The 23,285-nt window shown below is 34.9% G+C and overlaps 1 protein-coding gene across 1 annotated transcript; it reads right to left on the bottom strand.

Moving 5' to 3' along the window:
- Positions 1 to 3,113: 3,113 nt before the first annotated feature.
- PLK4 (polo like kinase 4) lies at positions 3,114 to 22,236 on the bottom strand. Its single transcript, XM_080797768.1, has 16 exons — positions 21,965 to 22,236; positions 21,211 to 21,306; positions 20,298 to 20,393; positions 20,104 to 20,218; positions 16,286 to 17,312; positions 15,503 to 15,603; positions 12,497 to 12,864; positions 11,554 to 11,658; positions 11,102 to 11,204; positions 9,966 to 10,115; positions 8,693 to 8,826; positions 8,510 to 8,601; positions 8,215 to 8,359; positions 6,899 to 7,039; positions 4,430 to 4,536; positions 3,114 to 4,037 (listed from the first exon to the last, which is right to left on the bottom strand). Exons 1-16 carry the CDS (start codon positions 21,992 to 21,994, stop codon positions 3,941 to 3,943), a joined length of 2,907 nt encoding a protein of 968 aa, XP_080653894.1. The 5' UTR covers positions 21,995 to 22,236; the 3' UTR covers positions 3,114 to 3,940.
- Positions 22,237 to 23,285: the final 1,049 nt, after the last annotated feature.

The following is a 23,285-nucleotide window of genomic DNA, read 5'->3' as shown; positions in this document are numbered from 1 at the left end:
GTGACCTCAGCTCCAGCAACTTCTTGCTAGATCTATCTCTAAAGGCAAGGTAAACAAAGGCCAAAATGAACTATTGGGACTTTTTTAAGATAAAATCTTTTGTACAGCAAAGGAAACAGTCAACAAAACTAAAAGACAACCTATAAAATGGCAGAAGGTATTTATAAATGTCTTACCAGATAAAAGGCTAATATCCAAACTCCATAAAGAACTTATCAAGCTGAACACCCAAGAACAAATAATACAGTCAAGAAATAGGCAAAGAAGACAGACAAATGACCAAGACGCATGGAAAAATGCTCAACATCACCTGGAATCAAGGAAATGAAATCAAAACTGAAATCAAAACTACAATGAGATACCACCTCACACTGGTCAGAATGGCTAAAATAACTCAGGCAACAACAAATGTTGGTGAGGATGTGGAGAATGGGAACCCATCTTACACTGTTGGTGGGAATGCAAACTGCTGCACCCACTCTGGAAAACTGTATGAAGTTTCCTTAAAAAAGTTAAGAATAGTACTACCCTACAACCCAGCAATTGCACTACTAAGTACTATTTATCCAAAGGATACAAACATAGTGATCCAAAGGAGTACCTGTACCCAATGTTTATAACAGCAACGTCCACAAGAGCCAAACTGTGGGAAGAGCCGAGATGTGTATCAACAGATCAATGGATAAAGAAGATGTATATATATACAGACAGACAAACACACAGAATATTACTCAGCCATCCAAAAGAATGAAATCTTGCTATATGCAATGACGTGGATGGAACCAGCAGGTATTATGCTAAGAGAAATAAGTCAGCCAGAGAAAGACAAATATCATACATACGTGGAATTTAAGAAACAAATCAAATGAATATGGGGGAAGGGAAGGAAAATAAAATAAGATGAAAACAGGGGATGACAAACCATAAGAGATGCTGTACTCTAGGAAAGAAACCGAGGGCTACTGGATAGAAAGTGGGTGGGGGGTGGGGTAGCTGGGTGATGGGTATTAAAGGAGGGCACTTGATGCCATGAGCACTGGGTGTTATATGCAACTGATGAATCACTAAATTCTACCTCTGAAACTAATAATTCAGTATATGTTAACTAAATTGAATTTAAATAAAGAATTTTTTTAAAAATACTATGCAGAATTTAAAAAGCAGTATCTATAAAGGAAATCTGTGAAATTGGACTACATTAAAATTAAGAATTTCTGTTTATCAAGACATTACTAAGAGAGTGGAAACCTGGACTGGGAGAAGACGTTTGCCACATATGTCAATAGACAAAGGATACATATTCAGAACTCCTCATAATCACCAAGAAAAAGCCAGACAACCCAAGAGAAAAAATAGGCAGAAGACATTACAGGTACTTCATAAGAGGAGAGATGAGTATCTAATAAATATGTAAGATTTCAACCTCTTCAGAAATTAGGGAAATGCAAATTAAAACCACAATGATACATTATTCTACACTTGTCAACCTGGCAAAAATTTTAATAGATCACAACACCAAATACTGATGAGGATGTGAAGCAATAAAAACTGTTATATATTGCAGGTGGAAGTGTAAAAAAATTAGGCATTATCTCCTAACATTTGAGATACACCAATATTAAGATCCAGCAAATTCAGTTCTAAGTAAAACTCTAGAGAAACTTGTGTGCATATTCACCGAAACACTGTCATAGCTGTATGGTTTTCACAGACAAAATCGGGAACAACCCAAGTGTTCATCAGCATTATAATGGATAAACAAATTACAATATATTTTTACACTGGACATGCTATATACCTAACAACCAGTCCAGATAGAAAAAGGAAATCAGAGGGCTCAAGAGAGCTGTCTTCAAAAGGAGAGAAAAGGGAACCAACAATAAAAACTACAGATAGATTATCAGATGTGTTTGAACAAACAAAGGGACTCTGGGAAAACTCAAAAGTTGTTCAAGAAATGTAATTCTAGTGTGATACATAGCTCAGCTATGAATACTTTGATAGTCATGATAATGTAAAGTGAATATGAGTAAGCCATTGCTGTACCTCTCAGAGAAAATCAGTACAAAGAGTAAAAGAGATTATAGGAAATTCAAGGTCGAAGAAAGCAGGAAAGGGGAAAAAAAAGCAATGAAACATGTAGATAGAAAGCACGAAAGAAACTGGTAGACATAAATACAATAGAACTGTAATGACGAATAGTAAACTTATCAGAAATGATTTAATAAATGTGAACACAGTAGACTACAGAGGTTATCAGATTGGATTAAAAAACAAAATTCAGGGGCGCCTGAGTGGCTCAGTGCATTAAGCCTCTGCCTTCGGCCTGGGTCATGATCCTGGAGTCCTGGGATCCAGCCCCGCATCAGGCTCTCTGCTCAGCAGGGAGCCTGCTTCCCTCTCTCTCTCTCTCTCTGCCTACTTGTGATCTCTCTCTCTGTCAAATAAATGAATAAAATCTTAAAAAAAAAAATTCAGGTGTATATGTATAAGAGAAATACCTGAAACAGAGACACATTAAGACTGAAAGAGATGACAAAAAAGTCTGTCAAAGCAAAATCTATTTAGCTTTCAAAAGTAAGCTAGAAATTCCTTAACTGATTTCATTTTTAGAAGGAAACTCTTATTTCTCATATTTTTTCCCTAAGGGCTTACATAATTTTCCTCCCAAAAAGTGATTACCAATGTACTAAAATAATTCTAACAGATTATTAATTCTAACAGATATTGCCAAATTACTTTTACACTAATTAATCAACACCTGAGAATCCCGTTACTTTTAGCAAGCACTATTTTATTATTTTTTTTACTAATCTCTTTGATAAAAGGAAATGATTTTATTTTAATTTTGCATTTCTCCAACTATAAATGTAGTGAGCATGTATTTCCTTTCTTGTCTTTGTGAATTATCTGCTCATGTCTTTTATCCATACTTCTATCAGGTTGCCTTTTGCTTATTAACTCTTATTTATGTTGCAAATTATTTTTCTCATTGCCTTAGGCAAAAACATCCAAAACAATGTTGAATAATTGTGGCATTAGGTATTCCTGTCTACTAAATGGAAATAGCTCAAATATTTCTAATTCTAAAAAACAGCAGGAAACATTAGGTTAAAAAGTCTTTATCATATTCATATATTTTATTTCATTCCTGTTTTATCTTGAGTAAAAGATAATGGGTGTCCCACTATCAAATATTCTTCTTCCTCATCTTAACTATTACATTAAGTTCTACAGTGTTAAAATGTTTATCATTAAAATATACACATATTTTCAAACAATGTATTTACCATTTGTGAAATTAATTTTAAAAATTTAACTGGCTCCTAAACAGGCAACATAATTTAAAAATGAGCTTACTAGTAACTTACTTTAAAATGAATATTTAATTAAATAAGTCAAAAGATAAAGCAACTTATCTCTGTATTTATTTTTTTATAAAATGCATTTTCAGAAATATTTCATTAGAAACTGGTGCTACAAAAATAAATATAAAACAAATATACATGTTTACATCTGTTACTTACAACATAAATACACATTATTTACATGGTCAAAACCTCAAAAACTCCAGCATGTTTCTTCCATGATTCTCAACATGACTAAGAAGTAGGGAAAACAATAAAAAAAAGCATAAATACACCACACACCATTTATATTTTTGCTTTTAAAGGACTGTTCAATACAAATATATGAATACAAAGTTTGGGGGAATATGTTCTAAGAGCAAAGTCCAGTGTACTATTTTATCTATGACCAGTACATTTTAGAAGTTTCATTCTGCTTTTTCTCTCATTAGAAGACATCCATTACGGTATAGATTAAAACTGTCTTTTGTAGAAAGGCTTTCTGAGGAAGTTATATCAAATAAAAAAAAGTCATTTTACTTGAAAGCCAACAAAGTTATTTATTAGACTTATGTATCTATATGGAGCTTTAATTATTCAAAACTAGGATTAGAAAACATCAAAAGGATGGAAGAAAGACACTGTAATTTCTGTTTGATGTAATCTGGTAATTTTTCATTTTCTCCATACCTAAGTGAAGCAAAAGAAAAAAAAAGACAAAAACATAATTTAATTAATTTGTTTGTATGAAAGTACCAAAAGGCATATACTATTTTTCAGTAATTCTTCAATGAAAGAGGCACCTCAGAAAAATCACACCAATTATTTAAGTAGATACCTAAATCAAGTTAAGCATATTGTTTGTTTTCTTTTAAAATAGGCCACTTTATAAGTGTATTTAAATAATAAAAAGAAAATTAGGTCAAATACTTGAGCTGACTTGAAAACTGCATTCTTCATTAAACTGAAGGCCTTAATCTAAAGAACATACAAAACCTTATTTAATCATTTATTTCAACAGATAGAGAAAAGAAAATTTTATAGCAAAGGGCTAAATCTCAACCATCATTTTAAGAGCTTACCTAGTTGTTTGACCATTTGGTGATGTATAACTGATAGAAGACACTCCTGCCTGGACAACCAACTGGGACCCATCATTGAACTGAACCCACACAGCTCCACTAGTTAACTAGAAAAATAATAAGTATGCAAAATTACTATACAGTAGAAGATTTAAAGTTCTTAAAAGATTCTCATGTTCAACAGGTTTTACAAATAGTTAAAAGAAAAAAAAAACAATGCTCGGAGCTCTTGGGTAGCTCAGTCAGTTAAGCACCTGACCCTTGATTTCGGCTTGGGTCATGATCTCAGGGTCCTAGGATCAAGCCCTTGTCGGGTTCCCCACTAAGCAGGAAGTCTGCTTGCCTCCTGCTGCTCCCCCACTGCTTGCGCTCCAATGTGCATGCTTAAATAAATTGATCTTTTAAAAAAAAAAAAAAAAAGGCAGCACTCTCAGGAAACTACAAACGTGGGGCTGTGATGTTAGTAGCATTGAGAATATTCACATCTTTTCCGATTATTCCTCTAATAGCTATGGCATTAAAATATTAAAATTATTCTAAATGAATCCAGTTTCCCATTCATTTCTACTACAATGTCTCAGTAGTTTTGTGTCCCTCCTGCCAACAGCATTTCTAATAAAGAAGAGATTGAAGAAATACAAAAAGTAAATATTTTCTTGAATTAGGATTTCCCTCTATTCTTTGTTCTTGGGCCACAGAACTTCTCTTCTGCCTGTACACCTTAGCCTTTGCAACTTATTCCTTTAGTCATTGATATTTGATATAGTCACTAATATACAATGTGGCACTCCAAACAGAAGAGAGAAGACATGGGCACTGGAATCAAACAGACCTGAGTTTACACCAGACTCTGCCAACTACCAAGTAGGACCGGGCAAGTCAATCAACAATTATAAGCCATAATTTTACTATCTATAAAAGGAGGTAACACCAACTTTACTGGGTTTTATTTTGGGGAATAACAAGACAATACACGTGAGAAACATGGTACCATATAACAGGTACTGAACAAATGCTGAGTTCCCTTCATTTATTTCCTACCCCCATAAAGGTCTAAGTAAGATGCATTTTTCTTCCCTGGCAAGTAAAAATTACATGTACTAAAAAAACATACTATGCTCAAGTATCCAAGCTTCAGCTTTCAGATAATATATACATACAGGCTCACACCTACATATAATTCTGTAAGTCTGAAACTCAATGTGGACTTAATTTTTAAATGCAAAAATTCTTTTCTGCCAAAGGATAATAGATTACAAATAGTAATCTATTATTAATAGATTAATAGTAATAGATTACAAACAGCTTGTAAAACTTAAAAGTCATGAACATCATTCTCAATTACCAACAAGTAGCCATTATCATGACACCTCTATTCTGGTTTTTTTTTTTTAAGATTTTATTTATTTATTTGAGAGAGGGTGTGCACATGCAGGGGGAGTGGCATAAGTAGAGAAGGGGTAGGGGGCAAAGCAGACTATAGCTGAGTGTGGAGCCCACAGCAGGACTCAATCCCAGGACCCTGAGATCATGACCTGAACTGAAGGCAGATACTTAACTGACTTAAGCCACCCAGGTGTCCCTCTATTCTGTTTTTCTTAATTTATTTTTTAAATTGAAGCACTGTTGACCTACAATGTTACATTAGTTTCAGGTATACAACATAGTGATTCAACAATTCTATAGAGTACTTAAAGCTCACCATCTGTCACAACTTTATTATAGTATTATTGAGTATATTCCCTATGCTGTACTTTCCATTCCTGTGACTTATTTATTTTACAGCTGAAATGTACCTCTTAATCCCCGTTACCTAGTTAGCCAGTCCTCCTCCCCTCTGGCAATGACCAGTTTGTTCTCTGTATTTACGAGCTTCTTTCTGTTTTCTGTTTTGTTTTTTAGCTTCCACATGTGAGTGAAATCGTTTATTTTTCTCTGACTTATTTCACTTGGCATAATACCTTCTAGCCCCATCCATTTTGTCACAAATGGCAAGATTTTTTTTTTTTCTTATGGCTGAGCAATATTCCATTGTATATATACACATATATTTTTTCATGTATGTATCTCTGTATATTTATTTATTAATTTTAAGTAGGCTCCATGCCCAATGTGGGGCTTGAACTCATAGCCCTGAGATCAAGCTGCACGCTTTACAGACTGAGTTGGCCAGGTGCCTCTACACATACATCTTCTCTATCGGTGAACATTTGGGTTTAAGACACTTGTTTTTAAAACTTTAAAAACAAATCACTTACGCCTTACCAATTTATTAACAATACCTAGAGTTCTCCAAGTGTATACAAATAAAAAATGTCTAAAATTTTAATATAACTAATGTAAAAAAGTGTAAAAACTTTCTTGCAAAAAGAAATATTTAAAATTACTTTTTTGATAATTGTCTAATGACTATGAAAACTAAAGAAATTCAGAGTGAGAAAATTCACTTCACTATAAAAAACTTCTCACCTGTGTAGCCCAACCAACATTTTTCACAAAAACAGATTTCAAAAGTTGTGCTGATTTAGGAAGACAATCTTTAAGACTACTAGAAGAGATGTTTGTTTCAGAAGCTGCAGCCATAAAGCCATGTCCTTCATTTGTAACCATCTACAAATAGTAAAGGACAAGAAGATATTATTCCTTGGCATTTTTATAAGGCAACTTCATCAAAACTGAAAAATGACTAGATGTTCATTAGCTGAAAAAAATTTTTTTAAATTTATTTTAAAGAGAGAAGGAGAGAGAGCACAAGGCGGGAAGGGGAGGATCAGAGGGAGAAGCAGACTCCCCGCTGAGCAAGGAGCCCCACACGTTACTAGATCCTGGGACTCCATGATCATGACCTGAGCTGAAGGCAGTCACTTAACCAACTGAGCAACCCAGGAACCCCCAAAATAATTTTTTAATAACAAAGTTAAGAAATGAAAATATAGGGACACCTGGGCAGCTCAGTCGGTTAAGCGCCTGCCTTCGGCTCAGGTCATGATCCCAGAGTCCTGGGATCTAGTCCCACATCAGGCTCCTTGCTCAGCAGGAAGCCTGCTTCCCCCTCTCTCCCTGCCTGCCTCTGCCTACTTGTGATCTCTCTCTCTCTCTCTGTCAAATAAATAAATAAAATCTTTTAAAAATTAATTAATTAATTAAAGCATCAACCCAAATATGCAAATATATAACCGCATTATGGAAAACTAGAGAAATACAGAAGAAAAATCATACAGTTGCTGTTTTCATTTAGGTAGATTTCTTTTGTCTTTTGTTTCCCAAAGGCATAATTTTTCATAACTGCAATTGCAGTATCTATGTACATGTGTGTGCGTATATATACACACAGATCTATTTCCTTAATGTTGCATTTTTCTATATTGCAATATAGTATTTATAGGCATGACAGTTCATGGAATAAAAAATTAATAAGTTTTTGTAAACAATGTTCTATCATGGATATTAAGGTAGCCAATGATATTTTATTAGTAAAAATAAAATGATACATATATATTTAGCTTACAGGGGTAACATTTACACTGAGACCTGAAGGATGAGAAAGAATTAGCCATTAAGAGGTTAGGGAAAAGTTCCAGGTCAAGTGAGTAGCATGTGAAAAGGCCTGTATGCTTGACTTCCTTGAAAAACTAAAAGAAAGCATAGATAGTGCAGGGTCAAGTAGGCAGGGGAGAAGTTGACAGATGATAGAAAGGCCACAGTATGGAATTTAAATTTTATATGAAAGGCAAGAGGCAATCACTAAAGAGTTTAAAGTATAGAAGTTATATATATTTACTTACAGAAGGATTAAGCATTGGTGCCAGTTTTGAAGCAGCAGCATTATTTACCATTTTATTCAAAGATGCTCTATCACTCATCAGGTAGTTTGGATCCACAGAAGTAGGAGGTGATAAGGCCTTAGGTGAACTAGTATTTCCAGGTTTTCTGAAGGGGAAAGAAATGTCCAAATATATTCCCTTAAAGCTTTCAAATTACAGAAAACTTAAAAGTGTCCATAGTGTAAACACTAAACTTTTTTTTTTTTAACATTTCCGACACATCTTAGCCATATTTAAAAATTTTTCAAACATTTACCTTCCTATAATTATTGGGAAAAAGGGAGCACTTCCACTTTTCTTTTCCTCCTCTGAAATTATGGATTCCAGTGCTAAGCAAATACGATGGCCCTATTTCAAAAGAATAGAGCTGTCATTATTTCACCTATCATTTGGAATCATATTAACTTGTATGAAAAACCTACCACAACTAGGTACATACCTCATTTGCATGGTCCATATACATTTTTATTTCCCCTTTCAAGCTATTAATTTCACTTTCACTTTTTAAGGTATAAGATTTCCCAGTCTTTTCAATCACCTGAATTAAATCTTCGGTTTTGTGTATCTTTGCTCCTTAAAGAATAAGAAGAAAATGACTCTTTTATCATTTCTTTAAATATTCCTGTGTTTATACTCATCATCATGCTAGTGCATAAAGATCGAGGTATTATTTATATTCACTCAGTGACCATTAAAAAATGAAGCCATGAATATATTCAATAAATATAGGACATCCATTTTTTTTCCTACATATATCTGGCGTAAGTTTGATACTTTTATGATATTTTAAAAAATCACATCAGGGCGCCTGGGTGGCTCAGTGGGTTAAGCCTCTGCCTTCGGCTCGGGTCATGATCCCAAGGTCCTGGGATCGAGCCCCGCATTGGACTCTCTGCTCATCAGGGGGCCTGCTTCCCCCTCTCTCTCTGCCTGCCTCTCTGCCTACTTGTGATCTCTGTCTGTCAAATAAGTAAATAAAATCTTTAAAAAAATTAAAAAAATAAAAATTCACTGATCTCATACAAAAACACAATTGAAGGATAGCTATTATTATATGTATACTGTATGAGTGTATGTGCTAGGTGTCCCTTAAAAGGAGTTTTACAGATTAAAAAGTAAATCATCTTTAGATTTAGGAAAACATATTCTCTAGTTCAACCCCATCCTTTTGCCACATTTTTTTTTAAAGATTTTATTTATTTATTTGACAGACACAGATCACAAGTAGGCAGAGCAGCAGGCAGAGAGAGAGGGGGAAGCAGGCTCCCTGCTGAGCAGAGAGACCAATGTGGGGCTCAATCCCAGGACCCTGGGATCATGACCTGAGCTGAAGGCAGAGGCTTTAACTCACTGAGCCACCCAGGCACCCCCTTTTGCCACATTTATAATTCTCATCATTTGGTAAATGTCCATTTGAGTTTCTACTATGAAGTAGGATATTTATTTAAGGTGATTCTGTACTATCAACCTGAATGTTATTAAATCTGAGCTAAATAGGGAAAGAGAACTAATATACATATTGGAGAATAAGCTGTTTACATGAAAGTATATATAAATAACTTTGGTTAACATATTTAACATATAGTACACTGTGCTGTGTAACTAGTTTATATAAATATACAGCTTATAAACTTGTGGTGCTGAATTAAAAAAAACAACTACTAAATTATAAACTAAAGGGGAAAAAATTACCATTTCTAAATGGTACTTACCATCATAAAACCAAACCTCAAAATCAGCATCAGGGGAATTCTCCATTAAAATGCATTTAGCATATCTCGTAAAATAAGTGATTTTGGGTGATTTAGATCTTACAAGGTGTACAAATCTGGAAGCATATTGATATTTTCGCCAGTACTTCTCTAGGGGAAAAAAAAGAAAAAAATTATCTAATAGTAGGAAATAAAGTGTTGACTTGACATATAAATTCCGTAAGTTTAATATTGATTACTACTCTTCCACAAAAATTCAAGTTGATAGGTTAGAAACCTCAATACCAAAATAAAGATATTTTAGTCATGCAAATCTATTATTTTAATGAAAACTGAAGACAATATAATACAATCCCCAAGAAGTATATAACAAAATCTGATGAGTAGTACCATGATAATTTTAAAAAATCTCTTCCTCTGAATCACTGACTCCTTATTATAAGTAATGATTCTAGAAATGTTTTAACAATTGAAATGAAAAAATTTCTACCTGAGATAAAAGAATCAGACTATCAGGAAAAGATGTATTCTTTTTATGTTAGTAAAGCATAGAGTTTTGTGGTCCTAATATTCAAAAGTCAGTTTTTACAATTCCCTATAACTATAGTCACTTACAGTATTTAGTCGTCTTCTATCTGTTTTGATTTCTAATAGGATTAGATTAGACAGGTTTTCTTGTTTGATTCTAAAAGTCACTTCAGTGAAGGCCTACTATTCAATATTTAATTCCCCTATCCATAAAATCCAGAAGCTGAACAAGAAGTCAAAATTGGTTAGCCATAATAACAGATGATCATTTATGGAGCATAACAATGGTTTTAAAAGCCAAAAATTGATACTTTATGTTGAATTTTAAACAAGATTCTTGACAAATTAGTAACTAAACAAGTGTACATATTATATTTGTGTGATATATGACTAATATTCCATAATTTTTGCTTAAATATGTGATAACACAGAGTATGAATAAACATTGGATTAGTAAGGTATACCGTATCTCACCACATATAAAAATATGAGAACATGACTTATAGCCTGGTTGAAGCAAGACATTTATAATCTATGATATCCACACATACAGAGTTTACATATATATAAGTCCATTATCTAAATTTATTCCTGATAAATTTACATACCCGGTAAATTGTCAAAGCAGTACCTACTGATGTTGTCAGTAGGGGGTGGTGGTCTGTCAGCAAGAGGAAAACCTCTTCCATCATTGGGATAATAAATAGTGATCTGTCAAAAGGTTTTTTAAGAATTCTAATTATATGCCATTAAGTTAGAGTGCTATATTTCGTTAGTAAAATTATGAAAAGAGCTCACATGTAAAATTAAATATTATTTTATTGAAAATGTTAAATATTTTCTAGAAGTAATAAAGTTTAGATTTTGCTACGTTATAATTATTTTAAAAACCACATTAATTAAATATATGTAACATGGTATTTCAGTTTTAATTTCAGAGATATTATCATATTAAGAAAACCAATGTTTAAGTATTTTAATGTTATCCTTGTAGAATGAACTAGAATGCTAAATGTTTAATGATGACTTAAAATTGCAAAATGAAGTAAAGCCACATTACCATATTTCCATCACTAGATATTTGAAGAACTTCTTTCACATATTCTTGTGATGTATGTTCCTTTAGAAGCTCCACACATACCTCCTCTGAATCAAGTATGCTAACCTAAAAAACAAGAAGGTAACATTAGTAACAATTCTCTTGTTTACTATAATAGCTCTGACATATATAATACTTAAAAGTACTTAACCATAGCAGAAACAAAAATTCAAGTCAAAATCAAATGGCTGCTTCTCTCCAACAGTCTACACCAGAGCTGTATTTGAGCACAATTGTGAAACATAAGGAGCAAAGTTAAGAAGGCATAATTAAGTGTGAAATGATAACCAGTGAGCAAAATGAAAGCAGAAGGTATGGGTGGAGAATAAGGACTTTGAAAAGACAATAGCAAACCAAACAAAGGCAAGACTGGGTGAATAGAAAACAAGGTACAAAGAGGAGGAAGATGGAATTAAAAAATAAAAATTGCTATTTCTAATTCATACATCAATGTAAACTCTAAACTTGATTTTGTGTATATTCTTTTTTAGTCCCAAAAGTTAAAAATATTTTTTTTTAGTTTACCTTTTTGATGAGACTAAATACTGAAACAATTAAGACAAAAGCAAAAAGCAGTATTAAATATTAATTCAGTAACTGGAATTGTGAATAAAACAATATTTAACACAGTATTTAGCCACTGTTACTTTTAAATGTTTCTCATTATCAGTAATTTAAAATTCAAAGCTTATCAGTATCAATTCACCATTCTTAAAGTTCACCATTCTTAAAGTAGCTAATAGAAAACATTAGCTATTTTTCCATAAATTCCTAGTCTTTACTTTTAAATGAGTTTATCATGTAAATATCAAAAGTACAGGAACTAAAAGAAACATATTTGATATAAGAAACCACATACTCAAGGAAAATATCACATAGTAATTTAGAAAAATGATAGACATACCACAGCCTTTTTGGTTTTCTGTCTAATCGGTTTTAACCTGTAAGCAGTCAAAGGAGATGTAATGCCTCGTAGCATACGTTTCTGATAACCCAATGGTGGCTCCATACCCCTAGTTTTGCTTTGCTCGGAAAGAGGATCTGAGCCAAAAATAGATTCTTGTTGAATTATCTCAGGTTTACTTTGAAATGCAGTCATAAATTTCATGGTATTCAACTGTTTTGCAGGATGAACATTATCAGAAGCATCAGAACTCTTTTTGGCTCTTGTATCAGTCCAAACATTTCTTGATGTGTCCTGCAAGTCTGGATGGCCTTGGAAATCTCTTTTTGGGCTAATGCTATTGTGTTCAGTAGTTTCTCTTAAATGATCTGCAATATACACAGATTGAAGCAAGTTAGTGAAAATGAAAAAAAAAAAAAAACAAGTCTACACAACACTATGTCATGCTAGTATAATTTTGTTTTGAAGTACAAAAGAAATCTAGTAAAAAATGTTTATAATATTTCTAACAAATAAGCAGTTTTAAGATATGACATAATACAAGAATGACTTTAAAAGCTTTTATTTATTTATGTGAGAGAGAAAGACAGAGAGACAGAGCATTAGCTTAAGCAGGCAGGACGAGGCAGAGGAAAAGGGAGAAGCAAGACTCCCCACTGAGCAGGGAGCACGATGTGAGGCTCAATCCCAGGAATCTGGGATCATGACCTGAGCAGAAGGCAGATGCTTAACTGACTGAGCCACTCAGGCTCCCTAAGAATGACCTTAAAAGAACATTTTAATCCAGATTGCAAAGATATACCTTTATACTCCTAAAACTAAGAAAAGATATTAATATGAAATTTGTTTTTCAGTCAAGGCAAAATTTAGGATCACTTACTAATTCCAAAACAAGTAACTGCCAGTGTTCCAACAAGTACAGGTAATCATTCTATGTAATATGTAAATTTACCTCTTTAAGCTGAGGACTGTCTGACCATTTTACTTATAAAATATGCAAATAAAACAAAAAACAATATATGAAATAGTTGTAATGTTATTATTAATATTTAATATTATGACTGTATTTGCACCACATTTTTTTTTAGATTTTATTTATTTATTTGACAGACGGGAGATCACAAGTAGGCAGAGAAGCAGGCAGAGAGAGAGGAGGAAGCAGGCTCCCCACCGAGCAGAGCCCAATGCGGGGCTCCATCCCAGGACCCTGGGATCATGACCCGAGCTGAAGGCAGAGGCTTTAAGCCACTGAGCGACCCAGGCGCTCCATTTTGTACCACATTTTTTAAAAGCTCTTGTTGAATTTTACCCATTTATATTTTATATGGTTTTAGAGTTCACATGGGAACATTAATTTTTTAAAGCCCCTTAAGTGATTAGGCTATATAGATCTCTATAAGGCAATTTTTCAAATGCTAAACTCAAAAATATATATTGCATTTTTTCCCTAAATGACTTGTTAGTGCTTTCTTTCCTCCTACTCCCATGACAGAAATATTTTGTACCAAATAATATACTTTAAAATTGCAGCAGCACTACTAGATTATAAACAAACTTATTCCTCCATCTCAGATATATCCCGATTACCAAATAAAGTATCTATAAACACAACAGAAGGTTAAGTGCAAGATTAAGTACATGGCAATTTGATAGTTTAAAAACCATAAATTTGAATTACCATCATAAAGTACACATAAAAAGATTAATTCCCTTTTGGGCTCTTGAAAATAATGTATTTAAAAAAAAAAAGCAGATGGTTGACGTAACATAACAACTCTGCTTAAATTATAGTCATATTATGTACTCTCTGTCTGAAGTAATATAATACTTAGTAAGAAATGATCTCCTCCTCCCCATATGTTTTCTTTATTATTCTCTTTTTTTCCATGGTATTTCCAACCCACCTTCTGTGAGTCTGTCGTGTTTACTAATAAGAAATGTTGAACTGTCAAACTCTAAACCTAAAATAATGACTTGGATGACAGCTGTTTAAAAATGTTTAGGTTTTGGGGTGCCTGGCTGGCTCAGTCAGTAGAGCATGTAACTTTTTTTTGTTTGCTTGTTTTTTTTAAAAAGATTTTATTTATTTGAGAGAGAGAGAAAGAGCATAAGCAGGGGGAGGTGGAGGGGCAGAAGGAGAAAGAGAAGCAGGGGCCCGACGTAGGGCCTGATCCTGGGACTCTGGATCAAGACCTGAGCCAAAGGTAGATGCTTAACCGACAGCCACCCAGGCGCCCGGAGTATGTTAACTCTTGATCTCAAGTTTGTGAATTCAAGCCCACATCAGCCTAGAGTTCACTTAAAACAAAACAAAACAAAACAAAAAAAACTCATTTAGGTTTTAGTAGCTGTGTACTTCAGTGTATGTAAAGTCCCACTGGTAAACCATGATGTCCACATTAGCGTCTACTTAAAAATAAGGTCAACCATCTTTTGATTATTTTATAGGCGCTGATAGTATGTGCTTCTTACAGATAGGATGCAAGAACAGAGATAAAGAGTACAGTTCATGAGCCAAACCACTTGTATTGGAATCCTGGCTCCTCTGCTTATTGGCAGTGTAGCTTAGCAAATTAAGCTCTGTGCAACACAATTCCTCATGTGTAAGATGGGGCCAATACTATCTTTGTATTTTTAAAAAGATTTTATTTATTTGAGAGAGAGAGAACAAGCAGTGGGGAGGGGCAGAGGGAGAGATAGACAGAGAGAGAGAAGCAGACTCCCCACTGAGCAGCAAGCCCAACACAGGGCTCCATCCTAGGACCCAGAGATCATGTGTGATCTGAGCGGAAGACAGATGCTTAACCAAATGAGCCACCCAGGCTCATTTGTGTGAGAATTTAATAAGTTAATATTTGTTAAGCATTATGGACAGTAGCTGATACAGCAAATACTCAAAATGAGTAAAGTTATTATTACTATTATCGTAATATGGTTTATTGAAAATGTATTATTATTTTTTTAAAAGGTATTATTTTCTTAAGAAAACCCAAACAGAAAACTCACCCTTTATTTGCAGATTCCCAAACCACTGTTGCACCATTTCAGTTTGAGTTGTCTGGTCTGGAAATGGAAAAGGAGTTTTTCCTGGACAAAGACGATTGGAGCTAAACAGAGAAAAAAAATTCTGATAAACTAATAAAAAAATTATCAGATAACTTCTGATGATAAAAATATTTTAAAAATCTTTTGATCTGAATACTTAAACTGAAGCTAAATTTCCAGACCAAAATGCCCATGGTACTGTGACAATGTTTCTATATGGCTACTGGCCTCTGGTAATTTAAGCATAAAAATCAAAGATAAGAAAAAGGAAAAAACACTACAAGCATTAAAAAATGAGTCTTAATGTTAATAACATGATTACTCATCATTGGCTCAGCTTGTGTGTATGTGTGTGTGTGTGTGTGTGTGTGTGTGAGAGAGAGAGAGAGGGAGGGATAGAAAAGGATAGAAAAAGAGACCAGTTATTATCAGAGTACTTTAGGGATCAGACACATTTAATATGATACTTTGCACTGGAGACCTGCTTCCTATAAAATAAAAAATGAAACAAAATTCTCAAGTATTAAGTACATTCATGAGCACATACACTCATTATGAAATTGTTTCTTAACTACAATTAAAAAATCATCATTCTGATTCTCTTTCTAATAAGAAATAGAAATCATAGCTAAGAAGTACCCCAAGAACATGACAATATTAGAAAAAACTAACCCTCCTTAGTTAGATGCAGCTCCCTATGTGTGCTAATATAACATTTATAGAAAAATAAAATAGAATTCTTACCATGCTTGATCATTATCAAGTCTTTCAAAAGATCCAGAACTACTGGATGTCTTTTCCTTAAAGAAATGCAAAATATTGACATTGCTGTTTGCAGGTGAGTATCTTTCTTCATTTTCATCTACTCCTGATCTTTTGGATTTTGAAAGCACTTCTGCTGAGTGACACCGTTCCATTGTATATGTTTTGGCTCGAGACTGACTATTAGAAGTGCCAGATCTATCAGAGGAATGGGCTCTACGAAGGTATCGAGAATGTGGCCTTTCTTCCATATCCTGGGTTACTCTTCGCCTTCCACTATTACTGGTTTCTTGTTCTTGATTTCCCCACTGAGTATAAAGACTGCTTCCATCTCCTGAAGAAGAAAAATCACTTGAATTTTTATTCTTTGGAAATATAATCACTTTATTTGGGAGTGGCTGACCAATCAAAAGTCTTCTCCTATCAAAGAAACTACCACTTATACTGGTATTGGAAGAAGCTGTAATTGCAGTAGAAATTGTGGCATGTCCACTATCAATTGAGTCTTCTACGGTTCCTAAATCTTTACTTTTTGTTGAAGAATTTCGGGACATAAAAGGATGGTCTAATATTGAAGACAGACTTAAACGATCTGCTGGATTTCTACGAAGTAACTGGTGAATAAGGTCCTTAGCCTCTCTTGTCAAAAAAGTTGGCATTTCATAATCTGCCAATACTACTTTATTTAATGTGTTCTTGACTGTGTCAGTGTCAAAAGGAGGTCTCCCAATAAGCAACGTATAAAACATACAGCCCAAGGACCAAACATCGGATTCAAGTCCATGTGCACTTCGAGTTGCAATTTCTGGTGAAATATAATTAGGAGTTCCACACAAAGTATAGTGCTTCTCATGTGGCATTTTCAACTGAGTTGCCAGCCCAAAGTCAGCAATCTTGATGTTCATATTACGGGTAAGTAAGAGGTTAGAAAGTGTGAGATCCCGATGTAATATGCCATGAGAATGAAGATACAACATTCCTGTGATGATCTGGTGCATAAAGTGTCGAGCTGTTGAAATGCAAAAAATAAAATTGACAATTTAGAAAATCTGATTCAGTATTTAGAATCTTAGAATTTAGTTTTTAGAAACCCAAGTATATGTGCCACAGTATTACATTAGAATACCAGGTTGCAGCTTAGTTCTACCAACCAAAATACTATTTTTATGATAATTCCATAATATTCTTTTAAGTCCTTTTAAAGCAACTGGGAACTCCTTCTAATCCTTGTCCTTTCCAATTGATGAGTTTTCTATATAGTTAAGGAAAGCTTAATTATATTAGCAACTGGGGGAGACTGGACTACCTAGGGTCCCTAGAAGTCCATAGCAATTAAGAGAAAATATTTATAATTGCATAAACAATTCGTAAATGTATTATAATTGTAAAAGAAAAAAAGAAAGCTAGTTCCTCTGATGTCCTCACAAACCCTCACAAAAAATAACCACTATTAATAATGTGTTTATACTGTTTTATACCTTTGTGCTTATGTACATTTGTCTACAGAAATACACTATTATAAATGCTTTAAAATACAAAAATGGCATAAAAAATAAAGTTCTGTTACTTTCCCCCCCACTTCACAGTATTTCTTGAAATATTCTCATGTCAGTACACATATTTTTTCTTCTTAAAGATTTATTTATTTATTTTAGGGGCGCCTGGGTGGCACAGTCATTAAGCCTCTAACTCTTGGTTTTGGCTCAAGTCATGATCTCCGGTCAGGAGATGGAACTACAGGTTGGGCTCTGTGCTTAGCAGGGAGTCTGCTTAAGATTCTTTCTTCTTCTGCCCCTCCCCTACCCCTCACTCTCTGAAATAAATAAATCTTTAAAGTAAAGATGTGCTAATCTTTTTAAAAAAGATTTATTTATTTGAGAGAGAGACAGAGGCAGAGAGAGCATGAGCAGGAGGGGCAGAAAGAGTCTCTGATGTGGGGGCTCAATGTTAGGACCCTGAGATCACAACCTGAGCTGAAACTAGGAGTGGAGGCTTAACCAAGTGCGTCACCCAGGTCCCCCATAAATTTTCATTTTATTTAATTGCTATCAATGAATAGTTGGTCATTTCTGATATTTCAAGATTACAGAAAACATAGGAATAAACATTTTGTACCCACTTGTTTTCTTATGCATATGTATGGCATGGTTCTCTATGTTAAATTCAAGAAGCAGAAATACTGGGTTAAAGGATAAAATTTAGTATTTTAATACTTGCCAAATTGCCTTCCAAAAGGTTGTATTTTCATGCACATCCTTGTTAACACTGGGTAGTGTCAATCCAATGAGTTTTTTAAAAAAAGGGTATTCCACTATTTTATTTGGCACTCTTATGATTACTATCGAGTTTAAGCATCTTTCCATTTATTTTTTGGCCAATTGTACTTTCTCTTCTGTGAAGTCTGCCTATATTCCCTACCCATTTTTCTACTGCATTACCTTTTTTTAAAGCATCCCTCATATTTTTAATATTAAACATTAATTTAATATAATTTGTCAGTCATATATTTTACAAATATTTACTTCCTTTGTTTTAAATTTGACTTAATCTTGTGTCATTCATGTTCCTAATTTTAATTAAGTCAAATTGATCATTCTTTTCCTTTATAGCTTTTGTAGATTTTCTTATGTAAGGCTTACTATTATACAGTATTACAAAAAATGCAAGTCATCATTAATGTTTGTATAACTTGTATTATTCAACTTGTATTATTATTTTGAGTCAAAGAATATGAATATTTGCATAACTCAATACCTATGACCAAACTGCTTTTCAAATGGATTATATAGACTTAAATGTACCAAAAGTCCAATAGCAACCACACTTGTTAGCTTACCTACAATTTCAGTTATGAGGATAACTAGAAAACAATTATTTGTGTGATGACTCATGGACCTTATTTGATACTGATCCGAACTGTAAAATAGTTATTTATGAGAAACTCTGGAAGTTGAAACTGACTATGCATTTGATACTAGGGAATTACTGGGTGTGATAATGACTTTGTAGCTATTATTATTTTTTAAAGTTCTTATTTTTTTAAAGACATACACCAAAATATTTATAGATTTATAAGATGGCTACAATCAGCTTCAAAATAGTCTGGAAAATTAGGGGATTAAGAAGGGTACAAATGAAACAATTTGATCATGAATTGATAGCTTTGGAAGCTGAGGTCTCATTATACTGTTCCATCTACTTGTATTTTTGACATTTTCTATAATAAATGATTTCAATAGTTATTTGTGTTTGACTTAGGAACTACTTTATAGACATCAATAACATTCTAAAAAGCTTTTCTCTAGACCTGAAAGGATACACACGATCAATGATTTAATTTAAAATGTGATTCTGGATTTAAAAAAAAAAAAAAGAAAGAAAGAAAAAGGGGCGCCTGGGTGGCTCAGTGGGTTAAGCCTCTGCCTTTGGCTCAGGTCCTGGGATCGAGCCCCAAATTGGGCTCTCTGCTCAGCAGGGAGCCTGCTTCTCCCTCTCTCTCTGCCTGCCTCTCTGCCTACTTGCAATCTCTGTCTGTCAAATAAATAAAAAATTAAAAAAAAATAAAAATAAAATGTATTTTGGGGAAAGATGATAACAAATTTCTCCTTTTTCTTCTATAATGTTTAAATTATTTATAGAAATTAACAGCTTTTCTAATTTTGAGAGTTGGGGTCTCCCTTTCTAGCCCAAAGTAATAATTTAAACAGTTTTATTAAATATTAAAAAATACCACATTCTTCAAAAACTAGTTTTTAAAGAGTAAAATTTATATACACAAAAGAAAAAAAGCAGCCACCTACCTTCGTTTTCTGAGAATGGTTTCATTCTGTTCTTTAGATACCTGTTCATTTCTCCATTATGGCACATTTCTAATACTAGATACACATAATTGTTATCTTCAAAATAGTTATACAGCTGAAATGTAAAAGGGCATAGTAAATGATAATATACAAAAATTCAATGTCCTTGGTCACTTTTATAAAATTTGTATTACCTCCAAGATAGAAGGATGTTTCAACTGGCAATGTATTTTCACCTCATTTTGGACTCTCTGCACCATTCCAGCTTTGTACATGGCTTTCTTATCTATCTAAAAAATAACATAAAACATTTAAATGTTGCTGATGAACTTCCAAATGTGAAGTTTTCAAAAGTTAACTTTGAAGAGAAAGTATACTTTAAAATATTCTTAAGTTCTTTTATCTACATCTTTCTGAGATCAATTTACTCTGTTGTCTGTTTTCCCCATGCACCTAAGAGAGTGCTTGGGAGAACAGACATTCAGTAAAAAAGTTTAACCAATGCATTCTAATATCCTCTCCCAACTTAAACAATAGCACAACTATCATATCTATAACAACAACAACAAAAATCTACCCAAGCTTTATTTTTTTTTTGTTCTTTTCACCCCGTTATTTTTTCTACTAGACAAGCTTTAAAATAAAACTTCCCTTTCCCTACTGGTTTAGATAAGTGATTCTTAATTTGTTTACGATATTCCTATCATAAACAATCAAAACAGTATTTTTTATAACAATCAAAACATAGTATTTTAGATTGTTACAATGTAATATAGAACTAGGCACAAATCCTACTCATTATTATAAACAAATTATTTGCTTTTCGATTTCTGTCAATTACTACAAGTTTGCATAATAACAAGTACTACGTCTACTGAACATTAATGAAAATAAAACACTTATTTAAGCATAGTCAAGGATCTCCTAAAACATCTGTAAGGTCAATCGCTGGACTTGGCATTATTGTTTTCTGCATAAGGGATGGGTTCCCTCCACCCTTAATTAAAAAAAAAAAAAAGCCTCATTGGTAAGAAATTTCTTACATCTTAAGTCACCTCTCTAATTACTTGCAAAGTAGAGGTGAAAAGTTGGTTAATATATTCTTACCATTTTGATTGCTACTTCCAAACCAGTGTGAATGGACTCAGCTCTGTAGACACCAGCAAATGATCCTTTACCAAGCAGATTCCCAACTTTAAAATCCTTAAAAGTTAAAATTAAAGATATGTGTGATGACTCACATGAGTGAAAAAGAAGAAAGATAGGAAGAGACTGGAAAAAGATGATAAAATGGATCAAGAGGGGAATATGAATTCAAAATTCAAGCAGGTATTACACCTCGATACAGCAGGTGTCTGGGGTGGAAAGCATGCTGACGCCTTGCGGGGATCCCTGAAAGTCCAGGCTGGGCTTCAGATACAGCACCCTAATGAACTGCTTCCTCAACCTCAGTGCAACTTCAGCACCTTGCTCCCACCTCCAGCCAACCCCTGGGAGCAGAGGGCACGGCAGGAATCCCGCCGCATCTCCCGCCGGAGATAACCGCCATCCCCTCGGAGGAGGGGGTGGCAGCTTTGCCCAGTTTTAGCGCGGCAGACCCGGCGGGATAGCCTTAGTGTCTGGAGACGGACGGGCGGGGCGGTGAGCGACTCACCTTGTCCCCCAACACCCCAGCCTGAGGGGCGGGACGCTCCGCCCTAGACAGCCAGGCCGGCGGTTGGGACTCTCCCAAGGCACCTCGGCGCCCGCCCCGCAGCCGTTAGATTCGCCTGGTCTCCTTTTTGCAGCAGTCTCGAGTCCTGCCGCTCCAGCTACCCCACACCCCCAATATGCCCCGGAGAAGATTGCCAAGACTTTTCACCTCGATCTTCTCCCCGATGCAAGTCGCCATATTTCCAGGCTCAGGCCTGTGCTCCGCAGATTAGCTTCCTTCACGCAGTCCCTTCGAGGCAGCGCTCCAAGCAGCCAGCCGGTCTTGGCGCCCATCAGGCTTGGCTCTCTAGGCCGCCCCTCCGGGCGACGGCTGCACAGCCACCGAAAGGCCTCTCCCGCAACTTCCGAGACCTGGGCGGCGCCTCTGCGCTCCCATTTTGAAAAACTCCCGCCGGTTGCGGTCCCAGCCAGGCTAGCTGTGACGTAAAGAGATTGGTCGATCTGGAGAGGCTGCGCTGGGCGCGCATGCGCGGCAGGCTCTCCTTCACGGCCAAAGGCGCTGGAACCGGAAATGCTCTGGCCGCCCTGCGGCATTTCTAGGTAATGTTGGCAGTCAATCTTTCAGAAGGTCGGGTTTACGGTGGATAAAAGAGCTGTCCTGAAATATGAGACAACTGGTAGGCTACTCACTTGACAGTCTGGAAAACTATCTTCGTTTCTGTGAAGGGTTTAAGGCGATTTTAAGGGGCGCCTGGGTGGCTCAGTCATTAGGTGGCTGCCTTTAGCTCAGGTCGTGATCCCGGGGTCCTGGGATCCAGCCCCGCAGGGGGCTCCCTGCTGGGCGGGGAGTCTGCTTCTCTCTCTCCTGCTCCCGCTGCTTGTGTTCCCTCTCTCCCTGGCAAATAAATAAAATCTTAAAAAATATAAAATGATTTTCAAAGTTCAAATGTTTAAATTTGACAGACAGCACTGGAAAAAAAAATCATTACCCAGTTTAAGCACCCTTTACACCTCTGTGTTTATTCCATAGATTTTCATAACTGTAATGAATGTGTATGGTGCTTTGAGAAATTGAACTCCATTCTTTACTTTGCTAAATTGCTATTATTATATTATTTGTATAGCAACTTACATTTAAGATATCTCATACTTTTTATGCAATGCATTGATTAAAGGAGACATCTATAAGGTTTGAGTGATCCACTGAGAAGACTGAGATATTTAATGAGGATTTAAAACGAACTACACCACAAACTTAGATACTGTTTCTTTTTTTTTTTTTTTAATATTTTATTTATTTATTTAAGGGGGGGTGGTGCAGAGGGTAGAGAGAGTCTGTCTCAAGTGGATTCCCCACTGAGTGGGGAGCCCCATGTGGGGCTCATTTCAGGACCTTGAGACCATGACCAGACCCCAAGTCAAGAGTTGGATGCTTAATACAATGAGCTACCCAGGCACCCCTAGATCTTCTGTTTCTAAATGGAAAACTCTTTTCTTCTACATTAATGGATATATTAAGTTTACATAAG

This window comes from Martes martes, assembly GCF_963455335.1.
Source record: "Martes martes genome assembly, chromosome: 2".
NCBI classification, from domain to species: Eukaryota; Metazoa; Chordata; class Mammalia; order Carnivora; family Mustelidae; genus Martes; species Martes martes.
Note: the sequence above shows the minus strand (reverse complement) of the source record. Positions and strands in the feature narration are given on the sequence as shown.

Coding starts and splice junctions, on each gene's coding strand:
- PLK4 (XM_080797768.1), bottom strand. CDS start 21,994: ATGGCGACTTGCATCGGGGAGAAGATCGAG. Junction 20,219..20,297: donor AACATCCTTCTATCTTGGAG/GTAATACAAATT, acceptor TTTACATTTCAG/CTGTATAACTATTTTGAAGA. Junction 8,602..8,692: donor ATATGGACCATGCAAATGAG/GTATGTACCTAG, acceptor CTTTTGAAATAG/GGCCATCGTATTTGCTTAGC.